The sequence below is a fragment of the Stomoxys calcitrans genome, chromosome 1, assembly GCF_963082655.1.
Source record: "Stomoxys calcitrans chromosome 1, idStoCalc2.1, whole genome shotgun sequence".
Taxonomy (NCBI): domain Eukaryota; kingdom Metazoa; phylum Arthropoda; class Insecta; order Diptera; family Muscidae; genus Stomoxys; species Stomoxys calcitrans.
In genome coordinates, this window is record NC_081552.1 from 170,095,527 (window position 1) to 170,110,905 (window position 15,379).

At 36.6% G+C, this 15,379-nt stretch overlaps 1 protein-coding gene across 3 annotated transcripts in view; it reads right to left on the reverse strand.

Moving 5' to 3' along the window:
• Nucleotides 1-15,379, reverse strand: part of LOC106081689 (mucin-5AC) — a 354,746-nt gene that overhangs the window by 24,040 nt on the left and 315,327 nt on the right. For all 3 annotated transcript variants that reach the window (XM_013243839.2, XM_013243838.2, XM_059365760.1), the window contains one exon: nt 3,178-3,243. In XM_013243839.2, the coding sequence (XP_013099293.2) occupies nt 3,178-3,243 (66 nt within the window). The remainder of the gene's footprint in view (nt 1-3,177; nt 3,244-15,379) is intronic.

Genomic DNA, 15,379 nt, shown 5'->3' on the forward strand with positions numbered 1-15,379 from the left:
TTATGCACTGATTTAGACCATACTTGGCACAGTTGATGGAAGTAACAAAAAACACTTCATGCTAAATTTCAGCCAAATCGGATAAGAATCGCCCAAGACCCAAGATAGCAGCTATATCCAAGCATGGAAGGATATGGCCCATTTACAATCCCAACTGATCTAGCTTTACTCCTTCTAAAGTTAGCGTGCTTTCGACAGGCGGACGGACGGACAGAGGCACGGACATGGCTAGATCGACTTACAATGTCATGACGATCAATAACATATATACTTTATGGGATCTTGGACGAATATTTCGAGGTGTTACAAACGGAATGACGAAATAAGTATCCGCTCATCCTATGGTGGAGGGAATAAACATTCAATATTTCAAGACGTTCCGGTTTGTAAGGCTATTTTACGCCTTTCACTACAGTACACTGTTGTCTTGTCCGAAGGTCAATTTCCTAACTATCAACGATATTTTGACAAGACGCAAAGTTAAGGATTTATTAAACTACCATTTAAAGTAAGACCCCCTTAATATGAAGGAAAATGTTTTTCACCAAAGGGAATGCTTCTTTAAAAGTTGGAAAATTGATGAGCTTTAAATTAAGTTTGCCAATCTTTGGCTTGAATCTTTAACATTAGGAAAAAATTTTTTTCAGTGTATCCATGTATTCTTGCAATTAAAATAGAGTAGTCCGATTACCATCAAATTTAGCATATGCCAGTTTTTGGGTCCAAGGATGAACACTATTTATTATGAAAAATCAGATTTAGATATAGCTCCTATATATACGAATATCTATATACAATATATCTTTAGTCCGGTGTGCCCTTTTATGGCAGTAACAGCCACAATTTTGCATGAGGTGTATTATTGGAAATCATAATAAGTGTGCACATTTTTATTAAAATCGGATCAAATGTACATATTTTTCAACCGATATGGCCTTTTATAGAAACAACTTTAGTCCAATATTCACAAAAATTTGCACAAGGTGTTCTCATTGAAGTCTCAATAAGAGTGCAGATTTCATCAAAATCGGCTAGATTAACATCTGACCAGAGATAGTATTTATTTAAAAAATAACAGTTGGACGCAGTGATGTAGGTTATTTTATAGGCTCCGCCCGACTTTTGCCTTTTCTTTACTCACTTTCTTTCATTAATTGGTTATGACAGAATATTTGTTCCACTAGCCGAACGTAGAATAGCGTCCCAAGCGTCTCGATCTTCTGCGCTCATTCTAAAAACTCTGACACCAAGTTTCGAGGTGTCTCCCTCCACTTGATCTTTCCATCGGGTTTTTGGTCTTCCCAGCTTGCCAGTGTTTGCCTATAGAAGACTTTTTTGTCGGAGCTTCTTCATCCATTCTGACAACATGACCTAGCCAACGAAGCCGTTGTATTTTGATGCGTCTAACTATGCTATCGTCGTCATACAGCTCATACAGATCGTGGTTCATACGTCGCCTATATTCTCCATTATCGCAAACTGGTCCATATATTTTACGAAGAATCTTGTCTTTCCTTACTTGTTCAATATATGTATGTTGCATTTTTTCACATAATAAAAGGTGATTTTCTAGCTATTATCTTTTTGGCAACATTGGTTTAAACAGCTCTCATACGTTTCGTGTTTTGTTTTACTGTCAAACACCTTAAGTTTGGTCTATAATTTAAACACGAATCATCTTACAAACGAACAACGCTTGCAAATTATTGATTTTTATGATCAAAATGCGTGCTCTGTTAAGAAAGTTCATCGCGCGCTTCTTCCATTCAATGGACGAAACTCATTTTTGGCCCAATGGGTACGAAAATAAGCAGAGTTGTCGATTTTGGAGTAAAGATCAGCCAGAAGCATTGCAAGAGCTACCAATGCATCCAGAAAAAGTCACAGTTTGGTGCGGTTTATGCGCTGGTGGCATCATTGGGCCGTACTTCTTTAAAGATGATGCGAATGGTAACGAAACTGTGAATGGTGAACGCTACCGTGAGATGATATCCAACTTTTTTGTCCAAAAAGCAAGAGCTTGACTAGCATGACATGTGGTTTCAACAAGACGGTACCACATGCAACATAGCACGCGTAACAATGAACTTATTGAGAGGCGAGTTCAGTGGACATTTAATTCAAATAAAGATTTCATGCGTATTTCTGAATGTTTTTTTTTTTTTAGAAAAAACCTTCCTACAGCTCTTACCAAATCACCTTTTATTTTAAGATCTTTAGCCATTTGATTTTAGTACAGCGTGGATTTCGTTGCACTGACGTCTTCACTTACCGAACCATTGTAGATGTTGTTGCAGTTTTTTTTAGCACCATCATTGCGTTTGCCAACGCTACCAGTATCATCATAATGGTGATTTATGGCTGATATGATACACAAATATTTTGTTTACCTTGAGGGGTTACAGTTTGACAACAATAGCCCCACATTATGGTGGTGGGTATAAAAACTAACAAATTTAGGTTGTTCATCTCTACGTCATCTTTTTATACCCATCACCATAGGCTGGGGGTATACAAATCTGGTCATTCTGTTTGTAACACCTCGATATATTGATCTGTATGTATATGCATGACCGTCTTGACATTCTGAGCAATGTTCATCTGTCGAGATAGTTCTTATTGATGTAGGTCGTTGGGGATTGCAAGTGGACCATTTAGTTCAGATTTGGATATAGTAGTTCCTATAAAAATCGATCGCCTGATTTGGCATATTGAGCGCCTAGAAGCCGCAATTGTTATCCGATTTGGCTGAAATTGCGCAGAGAGTATTTTTTTATGACTTTCAATAACCAACCCTTGTTCGATCCAAATCGGTTCATAACCTAAGAAGCTCCCATATAAACTGATCTGCCAATCTGTCTTCTACGGCCCGAACTTGGCACATTTTTACTTGTGAAAACTCAAAAGTATAATTTTTAGATTTTAAGCATGTTTTGCTAATATCTTAACACTTTTAAACCAACTTAACTTTGATGAAATATGAATAACAATTCATTATGTGTCCAAATAATCTCCTCTTATAACTACGGATTTTGTAACCACAAACCACAGTGCAACTCCCAAACCAAAAAAAAAAAAGAATTGAGAATTTGCTTAAAACCCCTTATTTCATATATCACAGTGAAACATCTTTAGTTTGAAACTCATTAAAGCTATATAAAAAGTTAATACACTTACGTGGTATAATGCCCTGTTCGACAAGCTGCGAGTGAGGTCTCCTCACCATAAGTTTAACCTTCAGCGCTGTAAGAAGAAAAGAAGAAAAGTTTTCATTAAATCCTTTAGTGGCATGATAAATGCGGGTAATTAAAATTTTCATTATTGTATTAATCGTGGACATAATTTAAAAATTCTTGGTCCTTTAATCTTGTTGCCATTTGTCTCGCGTAACAAAAATTTAATTGCTAACTCTTAAAGCAGTTGAAACACCGAAAATCGCTTCAACGGTGTGGGTAAACCCCAGCAACACGGCACCATCATCCACTTACATTTATTGGTTAGAAGCCACCAATGAAGAGTTACCACAAATTAGTCAGCAAACAACCGAAGAAAAACCCAAGGCAGCAAAGAATTTGCAACGAAAGGAAAGGAATCCATAATACTGTGGTCTACATCTACCAGTTACATATCTATGGAAAATTGGAGAATGCCTTGAATTCAAACACAATCCCATCAAGAGCTAAAGGGTGTTATGAGTTAAAAATTAAGAACACAAAAGGCTGGAGGAGTCAACTTTTTCATAAGTTTTGCGGAGACGGATAGTCCGTCTGTCTGTTGAAATCATGCTACAGTCTTTGAAAATGAAGATATTGTGTGAATGAATGATATTGATACACCACCACTGTGGTATAGGGTATTATAGATTTGTGCATTTGTTTGCAACGCTAAGAAGGAGAAGAGCTAGACCCATCGATAAGTATACGGATCGGCTTAGAATCACTTCTTGATTCGCTATGTCCGTTTGTCTGTCTGTCTATGTGTTCTTATAATTCAGGTACAGGTTCCATTTGTTGTCCGATTTTCACAAAACTTTGCACAAGTCTCCTTTCTGCTCCAAGGACGAACGGTTTTAAATCAGTCCAGATTTATATATAGCTCCCATATATATCTTTCATCCGATGTGCCCTTTTAAAGCTGTTGAAGCCACAATTTTGGTCCGATCTTTTCCAAATTTGGCGTCCCAATATGTGTGCAAAATTTCATCAGAATCTGATCAGATTTATATATAGCTCCCATATATAACTTTCATCATGATTTGACCTTTTAAGGCTGTAGAACACAATGCACAATTTTGGTCCGATCTTTATCAAATTAGGCACGAAGTTCTTTTTTGACGTCCTAGTATGTGTTTAAAATTTCATCAGAATCGGATCAGATTTATATATAGCCCCCATACATATCTTTCATCCCATATGGTATTTTAAGGCTTTAGAAGGCACAATTTTGGTCCCATCCTTTAATTGACCGGTCCCGAACGTGAAATAAAATGTTCATCGAACTCGCCTCTCAATTAGTCCATTGTTACGCGTGCTGTGTGGCATGTGGTACCGTCTTGTTGAAACCATATGACATGCGAGTCAAGCTCTTGCATCATCTCACGATAGCGCTCACCATTCACAGTTACGTAACGATTCGCATCATCTTTGAAGAAGTACGGTCCAATGATGCCACCAGCCCATAAACCGCACCAAACTGTGCCGTTTTTCTGAGTGCATTGGTAGCTTTTGCAATGATTCTGGCTGATCGTCACTCCAAAATTGGCAATTCTGCTTATTTACGTACGCATTGAGCCAAAAATGAGCTACGTCGCTCAATGGAAGAAGCGCGCGATGAACTCTCTGAACAGAGCACGCATTTTTTATAATAAAATTCAATAATTTGCAAGCGTTGTTTGCTTACAGCATGATTCACGTTAAATTATAGACCAAACTTAACAAAACACGAAACGTGTGTGAGCTATTTAAACCAGTGTTGCCAAGAAGATAATAGCTAAAACATCACCCATTAGCTGCTATACATATCGATCTTTCGATTTATGTCTTGACTTCATCTAAGACTCATTTACTATCAGATTTTAATGAAATTTTGAACTGTGAATTGAGGCGAGGTTGGCCCACTTCGGACCATATTTCGATATAGCTGCTATAGATTCAGAATTGTGCGTTTTTCAGCCAGATTTTAACGAAATGTTGCTTATATATACCTGAGGTCGTGGGTATTCATTGTCCAGCCGAACTGTTTCGCTATGAGTTTGCATCGATGATTAATTTGTATGAACTACCCTACCCACCAAATGAACTACCCTTTCCGTCTGCGAGTATGTAGGCGATCACATAAATCCATTAACAGGTTTATGTGGAGAAACCAAAAAATCAACTAAACGCCGCTTACAAACACACATACAAGAAAATTTTGAAACTAGTCTTGTTTAATTTTAAATGAGTTTAATAAGATAAAAGTCCTTAAAGTTGAAAATTTTCCAACCAAAACTTTTCATACATCAAATACAGATTTTTGTGGTAGTTGAAAAAAGTTTGCCGTTTTCATTTTCATTTTCGTTTTTTTTTATATTTTCCAACCAACTTGTTATACAAAATAAAAATTTAATTAACACATTTACTACGAGTGGCATGCATGTATGTTACATGTGTATTTGAACAATTATGAGGTCAGCAGGATGTAACGAAAAAAAACCATGATTGGCATATTCTGAGAAAAAATTTAATAAAACTGCTGGCGGTTGATATGTAGTTCATAGAGCAGATTTGCAAATTTGCCCATGAACATTCCATTAAGGTACAGGGGCAAACTTTTAAGGGCCTCCCTAGCACAGTCGAGTCCGAATGGTGAGCCGCAGTGCGACACCTCTTTGGCGAGAAGTTTTTACATGGCAAATAACCTCACAAGTGTCTCCAGCATTAGCAGGGGAAAACCCCGCTGAGAAATTGAGAAATTGAGAAACAAGGGATTTCTAATATCGTGAAGTTCGAATCCATACATGATTCTCTGAGAACTTATTCTCTTCTGATGAATTCACGGACCATAAGACAAACATTCATTGTTGTGATCATAATACATTGTACTTTATGAAAATATTTGTCAACAATCAGACGGCTCCAATAGAATTGAAATTGGAATGGTTTTACATCAAGGCTTAAAAAAGAAATTGATATGTTTTTATTTTATTTTATTCTTTACACAGTTCTTATTTGGATTCCAATCCATTCAGCACTTAAAACGAAAAAGAATAAGTAAAAGTAAAAAGATGATCGAGACACCGGTCTAACTAGGAGCTATATGAGGTTATCGACTGACTGGACCACAGTTGTTGGAAGTCGTATTAGAACACAGCATTAAAAATTTCAGCCAAATCGGGCAAAAATTGCGGCTTGTAAGGCCTCAAGAAGTCGAATCGGGAGATCGGTTTATATGGCAGCTATGTCAGGTTATAGACCGATTTGGACCCTACTTGGCACAGTTGTTGGAAGTCATAACAAAACACCACATGCATCAGCCAAATCGGACAAAAATAACGGCTTCCAGGGGCTCAAGAAGTCAAATCGGGAGATCGGTTTATATGGGAGCTATATCTAAATCTGAACCGATATGGCCCATTTGCAATCCCCAATGACCTGCATCGATATTAAGTCAAATCATCTATCGTGATTTCGACAGACGAGCGGACGGACATGGCTAGATCGACTCAGAACGTCGAGACGATCAAAAAGTCATATACTTTATGTGGTCTTAGACGAATATTTCGAGGTGTTACAAACGGAATGACTAGATAAGTATACCCCCATCCTATGGTGGTGGGTATACAAATCATACGTACTATCCAGAGATGCCTCCATCAGTCGCATCCTGGGCTCCCCTTGGGCTGGGGCGATGGCTTTTCTGAAGGATTTGCGGGGACGAGAAGTAGTTAGCAATAGTCAAGCATCTAATGAGCGATTGCTCTGCAATAGAGGAAACAGACATCGGATTACTAATGGTCAGGATTCAGAAATATAGAGTTGTCATTCCGAACAACTTCAGTGGCCTACTATAGTGTGGTGAGATGTTTGTTTTAGTTTTCTGAACATAAAAGATTTTTTTTTGGTTTGTTATACCCTACCTACACCACTACTGTTACGGGGTGTTATAGCTTAGTGCATTTGTTTGTAATACCCAGAAGGAAGAGAGATAAGGCCATTTGTAAGTATATGAATCGACTTAGAATCACTTTTTGATTCGATTTAGCTTTGTCCGCCTGTTTGTCCGTCCGTCAGTCCATGTTAATTTGTGCACAAAGAACAGTTTGTAATTTTTTTTCGGATGACCTTAAAATTTGGAACAGACATATTTTTTTGCCCTAGAGATGAAGCCTATGGAAATTGACAGAAATGGGTTTACATTTGGATATTGCACTCATATATATGCACGTACGATTTGGATTAGTTTTACAATATAACATCGCCATTTGTTGACCGAAATGTCCGTTCGTACGTCTGTCTGTCGAAAGCACGCTAACTTTCGAAGGAGCCAAGCTATCCGCTTGAAAATTTGCACAAATACTTTTTATTCGTGTAGGTTGGTTGGGATTGCAAATGGGCCATATTGGTCCATGTTTTGATATAGCTGCCATCGAGGACAAAACCAGGATTTTATTTTGGGGCCCACTCCACATTTTTCCAAAATCGAAATTTGCCAATATTTTTGTTACTGTCAAATTTTTTTTGAAAATTGTGGTAGCCATTGGGTACCGGAACTGACACTTTGGGGGTGACATTTGGTCATAAAGTCAGAGCTGAATTTTGCACTGATTGCCAACACAGTGCAAATATCTTTTGGAAGTGGTATTAATAGCTTCGAACGAAGACAACGGGATCGGATCTTACTGCTGCTCCGTGTGCCTAGGTTCGCATTAACGACGAAAAATTCCCACGAATAGAGCTGCCTCAGAACAATACGAGCTCGAGTTTGGAAAGAGGTATCGTAATGAAATTGGGATTGGGGTAAAGTAGACGACTGAAACCATTAACAAAGTCGGCTATTTTTTATATCCCAAAATGAAGCGAAAACATTTCTCAAAATTCTTAGGAGTGAGATTTCTGGAATCCGTTTTAATGTCTTGTGCCATTTGATAGTTTTTTTTTTTTTTTTTTTTTTTTAAATAAATTTATGGGAATAATCCAATTTTTTTTTGACAGCAGCTTCTATTCTATTAATTCCAGTTTGGTCGCTAAATGGTCATAAAATATTAAGAAAATGATTTTTTGTCGTAGGGGCTTAGAAATAAAAAGGTTTTTGTTACCTCAAAATATTTGAAAAAATGTCTACGTCAATATAAACTCTCTAAGTTATGAATATGCCAGCATATGCTCGGTCGCTTCACTGCCCCCGATGGTACATCCAATATCAAGGTGTAACTCTATCGCAATTTTAATAGCTCTAGCCTTATCCGTAGAGAAAGAACATTTTGATTTCACAGATGTAGCTCAGTCTGTAAATAAAGATCCACTTAGTACATTTAGTACCACAATGAACGAATATCAGAAAAATCTTCTAGTCGCTCGGTACATAGTGCCTAGATGTAACTGTGTTCCAAATGTTACAACTGTAGTTCAATCCATAAATAAGGTACCATATTGTACGTTTTAGTACCAAAATGTGTGATTATCAACAAAATCCTCTAGTCGTCCGGTACATACTGCCAAGATGTGTCTGTATCGCAAATTTGAGATCTGTAGCTTAATCTATAGAGAAAATACTAAATAGTACCATTTACACCACTTTAGTACCTATTTATTCCACTCCTGGAGCGATTTCAACACTTTATATTTGGAACAACTTCTCGTATATTTGTTAAAACATCGATCATTTTTAGCAAATTTTTTAATTTTACCTTTCTCCGCTCACTGTAAAAGTAAATAAGCTATTTCGCACTTTTCGGTACTAAAATGTTAAAAAATCACTTAATCAGCCAATAAATATTTCTGAGTAGAATCTACATGTTTAATTTCAGAGTTCTGGTTAAATCCTTAAAGAAAGTATGAAATGATACCAAATACGGTACTAAACGTACGTTTAGTTCATTTTCATTACTATTTTTCATATTTTTTCTATCAACTCCATTATTTCGCAGCAACAATCATTTAAGCCAAATTTCAAAGTTCTAGCACTACCCGTTCGCCCTATGCAAAGGTCACCTATTTCGTACCCTTTTGGTACTTTTTTGTTCCTAAATGTCTAAAAAGTCTATTGGAATCACAATTTAGGTTGCCATAGTGTACCTAAATTTCAAAATTCAAAGCTTTAGCTCAATTAACAAACAAGGTACCACAAAGCACCAATTCTGGTACTAAATGTACCATTTTTTCCATTTCCGATACTACTTTGGGAAATTTTTGTAACCAAATCTTATTTTTTCGAGACGCTGTTTAATCATAATTTTAGCCCCATCCGTTCGCGCTGTGTAAAAAGTCACCCTTTCGTACTTTTTAGTACCTAAACGTACGAATATCACAAAACCCCATCTTATCGCGCGCCTACGACTCAAGACCCACATTCGCGCCACATTTCATAACTCTAGCTTTAGCGGTTTGGGCTGGGAGTTGATCAGTCAGTCAGCTAATCAGTCAATTATGCGTCTCTTTATATATAGAGATAAAATTTCATAAAAATCGGACAACGGAATCGAGGGTCAGGCGTAATGGGTTAATGGGTTTTGTCTTTAAAAATATTTATTGAAATTTGACTAAGGAAAACATTTTAGGAAAATATTGTTTGGGACAGATAAGCATAATTAAACAACTTCAAAAATGTTTATGCAAAATTCACATTTTGGTCTTAAAAAATAATCTCGAGGTTAGGTTGTCTTTAGCGAGGTTTTCGCTGAAAGTTAGTCCTTAAAAAAATTCATTAAAATGTAGTCTTTTAATTTTAAATTTAGATTTAAAGGAAAATTTCTCTTTAAAAAAATAATTTCGAAGAGGGTTCGTCCATTCGTTTTGTCACAAGAGAATATTACGCTGACATTTTGTCAGAAAAATATCATTAAAATTTTTCTAGAAAAAATTTCATTAAAATTTTGTTTTTACTAAGAATTTCATTACAATTTTGTCCTTAACAAAAATAATTTTAAGGCGTCCCTGACCTTAGGAAAATGTTGTCTTTAGAATATTATAGAATATTAGAATGTTGTAGAATATTATAAATATGAAATTTGGTTATTATAAAAAACCTTTATGAAATTTTTTGTTTAGAATAAATTCAACACAAATTTTTTCTTTATTTTTTTTCCCCAGACGTCGTGAACGTCGTAAGCCACTGAGTGCGAAATTCTTATCCGATCTGCCTGAAATTTTGCATAACGTATTCTGTTATAACTTCTAACAATTGTGCCATAAACGATCGAAATCGGGCCATATTCTGATATAGCTGCCGTATAAACAGATCTGGGATCTTGAATTCTTGAGCCTCTAGACAGCGCAATTATTATCCAAATTGGCTGAAATTTTGTACAACGGCTTCTCCCATGAATTTCAACATATGCGATATATGATGTGAATCGGTCTATAGCCTGATACAGCACCCATATAAACCGATCAAACGATTTTATTTATAGCTGACTTCTACTATGGTCTCCAACATTCAATTTTATTATGGTCCGAATCGGACCATAGCTGGATATAGCTCCAATAGCATAGAAATTCTTTTCTTTTATCCTTTGTTTGCCTACAAAGAGATACCTGCAAAAGACCGTCCGAACTTAGCACGCCTTTACTTGTTGAATCTGCCTTTTTCCGTAGTTTGTACTTTAAGCTGCTGTTGTTGGATCTATGCTCAGTTTTACTAACAATGAATAGACTAATTGCTTATTGCTGAAAAGTCTTTGAAAGTTGATCTCTCGGCTGAACTTTGTTATATCCAGAGGCGACGGCCGCTTGCTCGAAAACATTATGACGAACAATTTGATTATAATAAAGCAAAATTCTTGTCCAAAGCTTATAATTATATGTATTTTCATGCTTCTTTAAACCCACATGTTCAAAACCATACCCCATAGATACAGTGATATCATTGGTAGGCATACAGGCATAGATGTTCTTCGGGGACTGTCACCTTCATTTGTTGTATTTAGTGAGCCCGGCAACATAAATATGCCAATAAAACGCGGTGGCGAATGATTTTTTCCAATACTGGGCACCAATTCACCTTCATCTAAATTTTTTATAATTTCTTGCTAAATTTCTCAAAATAACAGTTCCACACGATTTTCTTTGCGCATTTTAGAAAAACTGGACAATGAACGAACATTGTCGACCATTCATGTGGAAAATATGTCAAAACATTTCAGGAATGCTATCCGGGTATTAAAAATAAAGTATAACGGCTTTCTACTAACTCGTTAGGTTAGGTTAGGTTGAAAAGAGGGTGCAGATATTAATCCGCCCCATGTCATTATGGACACATACCTAAACCAGTAATCAGCTTGTTGTGTGCTCTAAAAACTATAAAGTAACCTTCAAAAAGAAAATTTTAAGTTAGGAATTCCGTGCTACTTACAAAATCCTTAATTGTTTTCAATACCACTCCCCTGAGTTGATTCATGTCTGATATTATGTCTCCACCCAAGTACCGGTACCTGTTAGACGCGAAAGCCGGGCAATGAGAAAGAAAATGCTACAACGTCTCATCATCTTCCCCGCATGCCCTACACATGCTATCACTTGCCGCACTGATTTTATATAAGTGAGCTCGTAGTGCTATGTGCCCCGTTATGATACCAATAGCTATACTGACCTCCTTCTTGCTTCCTTTCAGTAATAGCCTCGTCTTCTCACGATCTGGATCCTCCCATAGGATTTTTGCCGTTCTACCGATCGTTTCGCTGTTCCACAATGTTAAATGCGCATTCGTCGCCCACTCCCTTAACTCGGACTGCGTCGACCCGAAAGGCTTCGGGTTAACCAAGTTTATTGACGGTAGTCCTCTGGCATTCAACGCCAAATCGTCTGCCCATTCATTTCCCCTTACTCCGTTATGGCCCGGCACCCAAACGATGCGGATTTTCCCATCCTCAGAGAAGGCGTTAATCTCCTTCTTACACTGCAAGACTGTTCGTGACCTCACCGTACTGGTTGTTATTGACCTTATGACAAAGTTACTGTCAGTAAAGATGTTCACACTCGACATCGTCGCGTTAGCACCACACCACCTCACGCATTCCGTGATCGCCGGATCTCCGCCTCCAGGACCGTATTATGATCAGGCAGTCTACAACAGATCTCAGTCCCTGGGTTCTCAATGTAAACCCCCAGGCCCACTCTGTCCTCTAGCTTTGATTCATCCGCGTAACATGATCTTCCAGATGGCAATACTAGGGTTCCATCAATCCAAGACTGTGCCGATGGCAGCAGTGCCTCGCACTCGACTTCAAGGTTCATCTCAGGTATCCGATCAGAAACCTCTTCCCTTCCTTCCAGGTTTCCTATCGACGCCTCGATTTTATCCCGATGCACAGTGGGCCAAATGGCAAAAAAATTGGAAATAAGTCTACAACTTTTTATCTGTTGATTTTAGCCATACAAAATGTTCTAGACATTTGTAGAGGAGGACATAGGCTTTCAGAAAAGTGCTGTTGTTGGTCCATATCTTTAATACAGGGTGAGCTACAGGGTGTCAAAGTTGACCACTTTTGACTTCTCCAAGCTTCTGGGGGCCATAACTTTTGATCTACTCAACCGATTTACATGATTTAGGACTCTAGAGAAAGAGCTTGACAAGATCTAAAAAACTTATGCATAAAGTACCATGCCATCGTGTACTGTTAAGGAGTTATGAATTGTTTAATTTTAAAATATGAAAATTTGGCCTTGGTTTTTTTCAGTGTTTTTTAAATAACTCCGTCAATTTTAAAGCTATAAACTTCATACTTCACACAAATTATGCCAGCATATGTGTGCATAAAATACAAAAGGAATCACGTGAATATCTTTGGCGGTTTAAAAATGGCATCGTTTTCAATATGAAAAATATTTTTTTTGTCAAAAAATTGCAAAATTTTTCAAAAAAGATACTCCCATTTCCTTTAAGTTTTCGCAAACTTTGGCCGTCAAAGCATTATCATTTCTTTCCATTTTCACAAAGTCGAGGTATTAAGAAAAGTTTTAAGTGCTAATTTGGCTAATTTCGATATCAAACAACACCGTTATCTTAAGACCAAAATGGCCAATTTTTTTAATAAACTTCAAAAGTTTCTCACTGGAAAAAAAGTTCCACGGGGATTTTTTCGCTTTTTTTGAACTTAAATGAAAGCTTAAAATGTTCCCAACATTTTAAGGTATGTCTCGCCATATCCTAGCCATAAATGAGATCGTAGCGATCAAAATACTGAAAAAAGTCAATTTTCAAGTAGTGCTATATTCATTGCTAAAAAACAAGTATTACGTCACATTTTATTGCAAAGATGTTAAATAAACTTTTATTTGGTAACACTTCTTCTACAAAACACAAAAAGAATCATGGAAATATCTCTATTCTATTCCATTTTATGGAACCGGCAATAAAAAAGTCAATTTTTCAAAAAAGTCGAATTTCCCAAATTTTGTTTTTGTTGTCCTAATTGCACATGACACACTATAGCCATATTTACGCAACATACCTTATCGTAAAGGAAATTTTCATACCTTTCCAACAATGTATAAAACATTTCTCAACTCGGATTCTATCTACTCTAAAATTCATTTACACTTCATTAAACTCTATATAAAAATGTCTATTTGTGAAATGGAACCTTATATGGGGCCTACACTAAAACATTGATAGATTTGCCCAGGGTTTACAATACAAATGTGTTAGAATAAAAAAAGGTCTCCTGCCAAAGTTTAAAAAAATTGGAATAAAAATATGTGTTTTAGAGCGAAAACACTTCGCATCGGCGTGCGTTTGTATAGTACCTACATCTATTTTTAATGTAAGCTGATGATTTTTGAATAAAAAGTAACCTAGAAATATACCTGCATATATATATATATTTGTGTTAAGATTTGATGCAGACAAATGTTACCTGTTTCGCTATGTCGAATTCCCAGGAAATCCACCGTATCAATGAATGTGAAAAAACCTACCCATAAAAAATTCATTGTCATTTTTTTTAACCAAATTCGAGTCCAGGTAAATAATTATAGAAGAGTAAGTAAAAAGAGGCACTTTGGACCCCTTTTTACGATTGCGTCTGATACCTGAAATGGGTCATTAATTGTGAATATATTGCATAAATATTTGAACAAAATCCAAATTTTCTTCATTATATTTTGTAGAGGCGTAAAGGACATTTATAAGTTATGGAAGTCATACTGAAGTATTCCACTCTTTCGAAAATTGTATGGGACATCAAAAATGATTCCAAATCATACACGGAGTCATTTAAGGAACTTGTTTACACTTTGGACCACATATATGGAATAAGGCTAAATAAAGACGCTTTAGACAAACTTGAAAAATTCTACAAATCATTTGAGAGAAGGTTGCCAGAATGTTCATTCGCAAAAATCAAGTTTTTCAAAATGTATGAGAAGTGGCTGAAATCGGATCTACTTATTGAAATTAAACCGCTGATTCCCGGCCGGCCTAGCAAAGCATACGACGAAGTTACGGAGAAAACCAAAAAGAAAAAACAAGAGGAACTATTGGCGGCACATCCGCCAAATTTAATAAAAGATACGTTCAAAACAGCATTGTTAAAAACACAACCAAAAAATGTTGGACGAATTGTCGATGTTTTACCATTAGCATCTCCGAAAAGGGTAAAGAGAATGGTAGAAAGTATTCCAACTCCAAAATCGACTACAGAATTCACGGAGGAAGATGCACTGGCCCTGATTTTGAACCTAGGCCTCTCAAGAAACAAATACTCAACAATGAGGAAGGCTCTTCGTGAAAAAGGATGGGGTTGTTTACCCTCAAAACATAAATTGTACAACACCAGGACGAAAATGGTGCCATCAAATATATACGTGGACGAATTAAAAGCAAGAGTGAAACTTGCTGATCTTGTTGAAAATACAGCTGTTAGAATTATTTCTAATTTTACTGAAGAACAGTTGAACACATGTAATAATTCCGAAGTGGTTTTGATCAGCAAATGGGGTTGTGATGGATCATCTGGATTTTCCGAATATAAGCAACAAACAGAAATAGATACCAACTTCGCATCAATTTTCATGGCATCATTAGTACCATTGAGAATGAGATTGTACAAGGACCAATCTTCATCATCGAAAGAAAATGCATTTCAAGATATATGGATAAATAGAACACCTGGGTCAAAATATTTATGTCGCCCAATTCGGTTTGAGTATACAAAGGAAGACCGGAACACAACACGATCTTT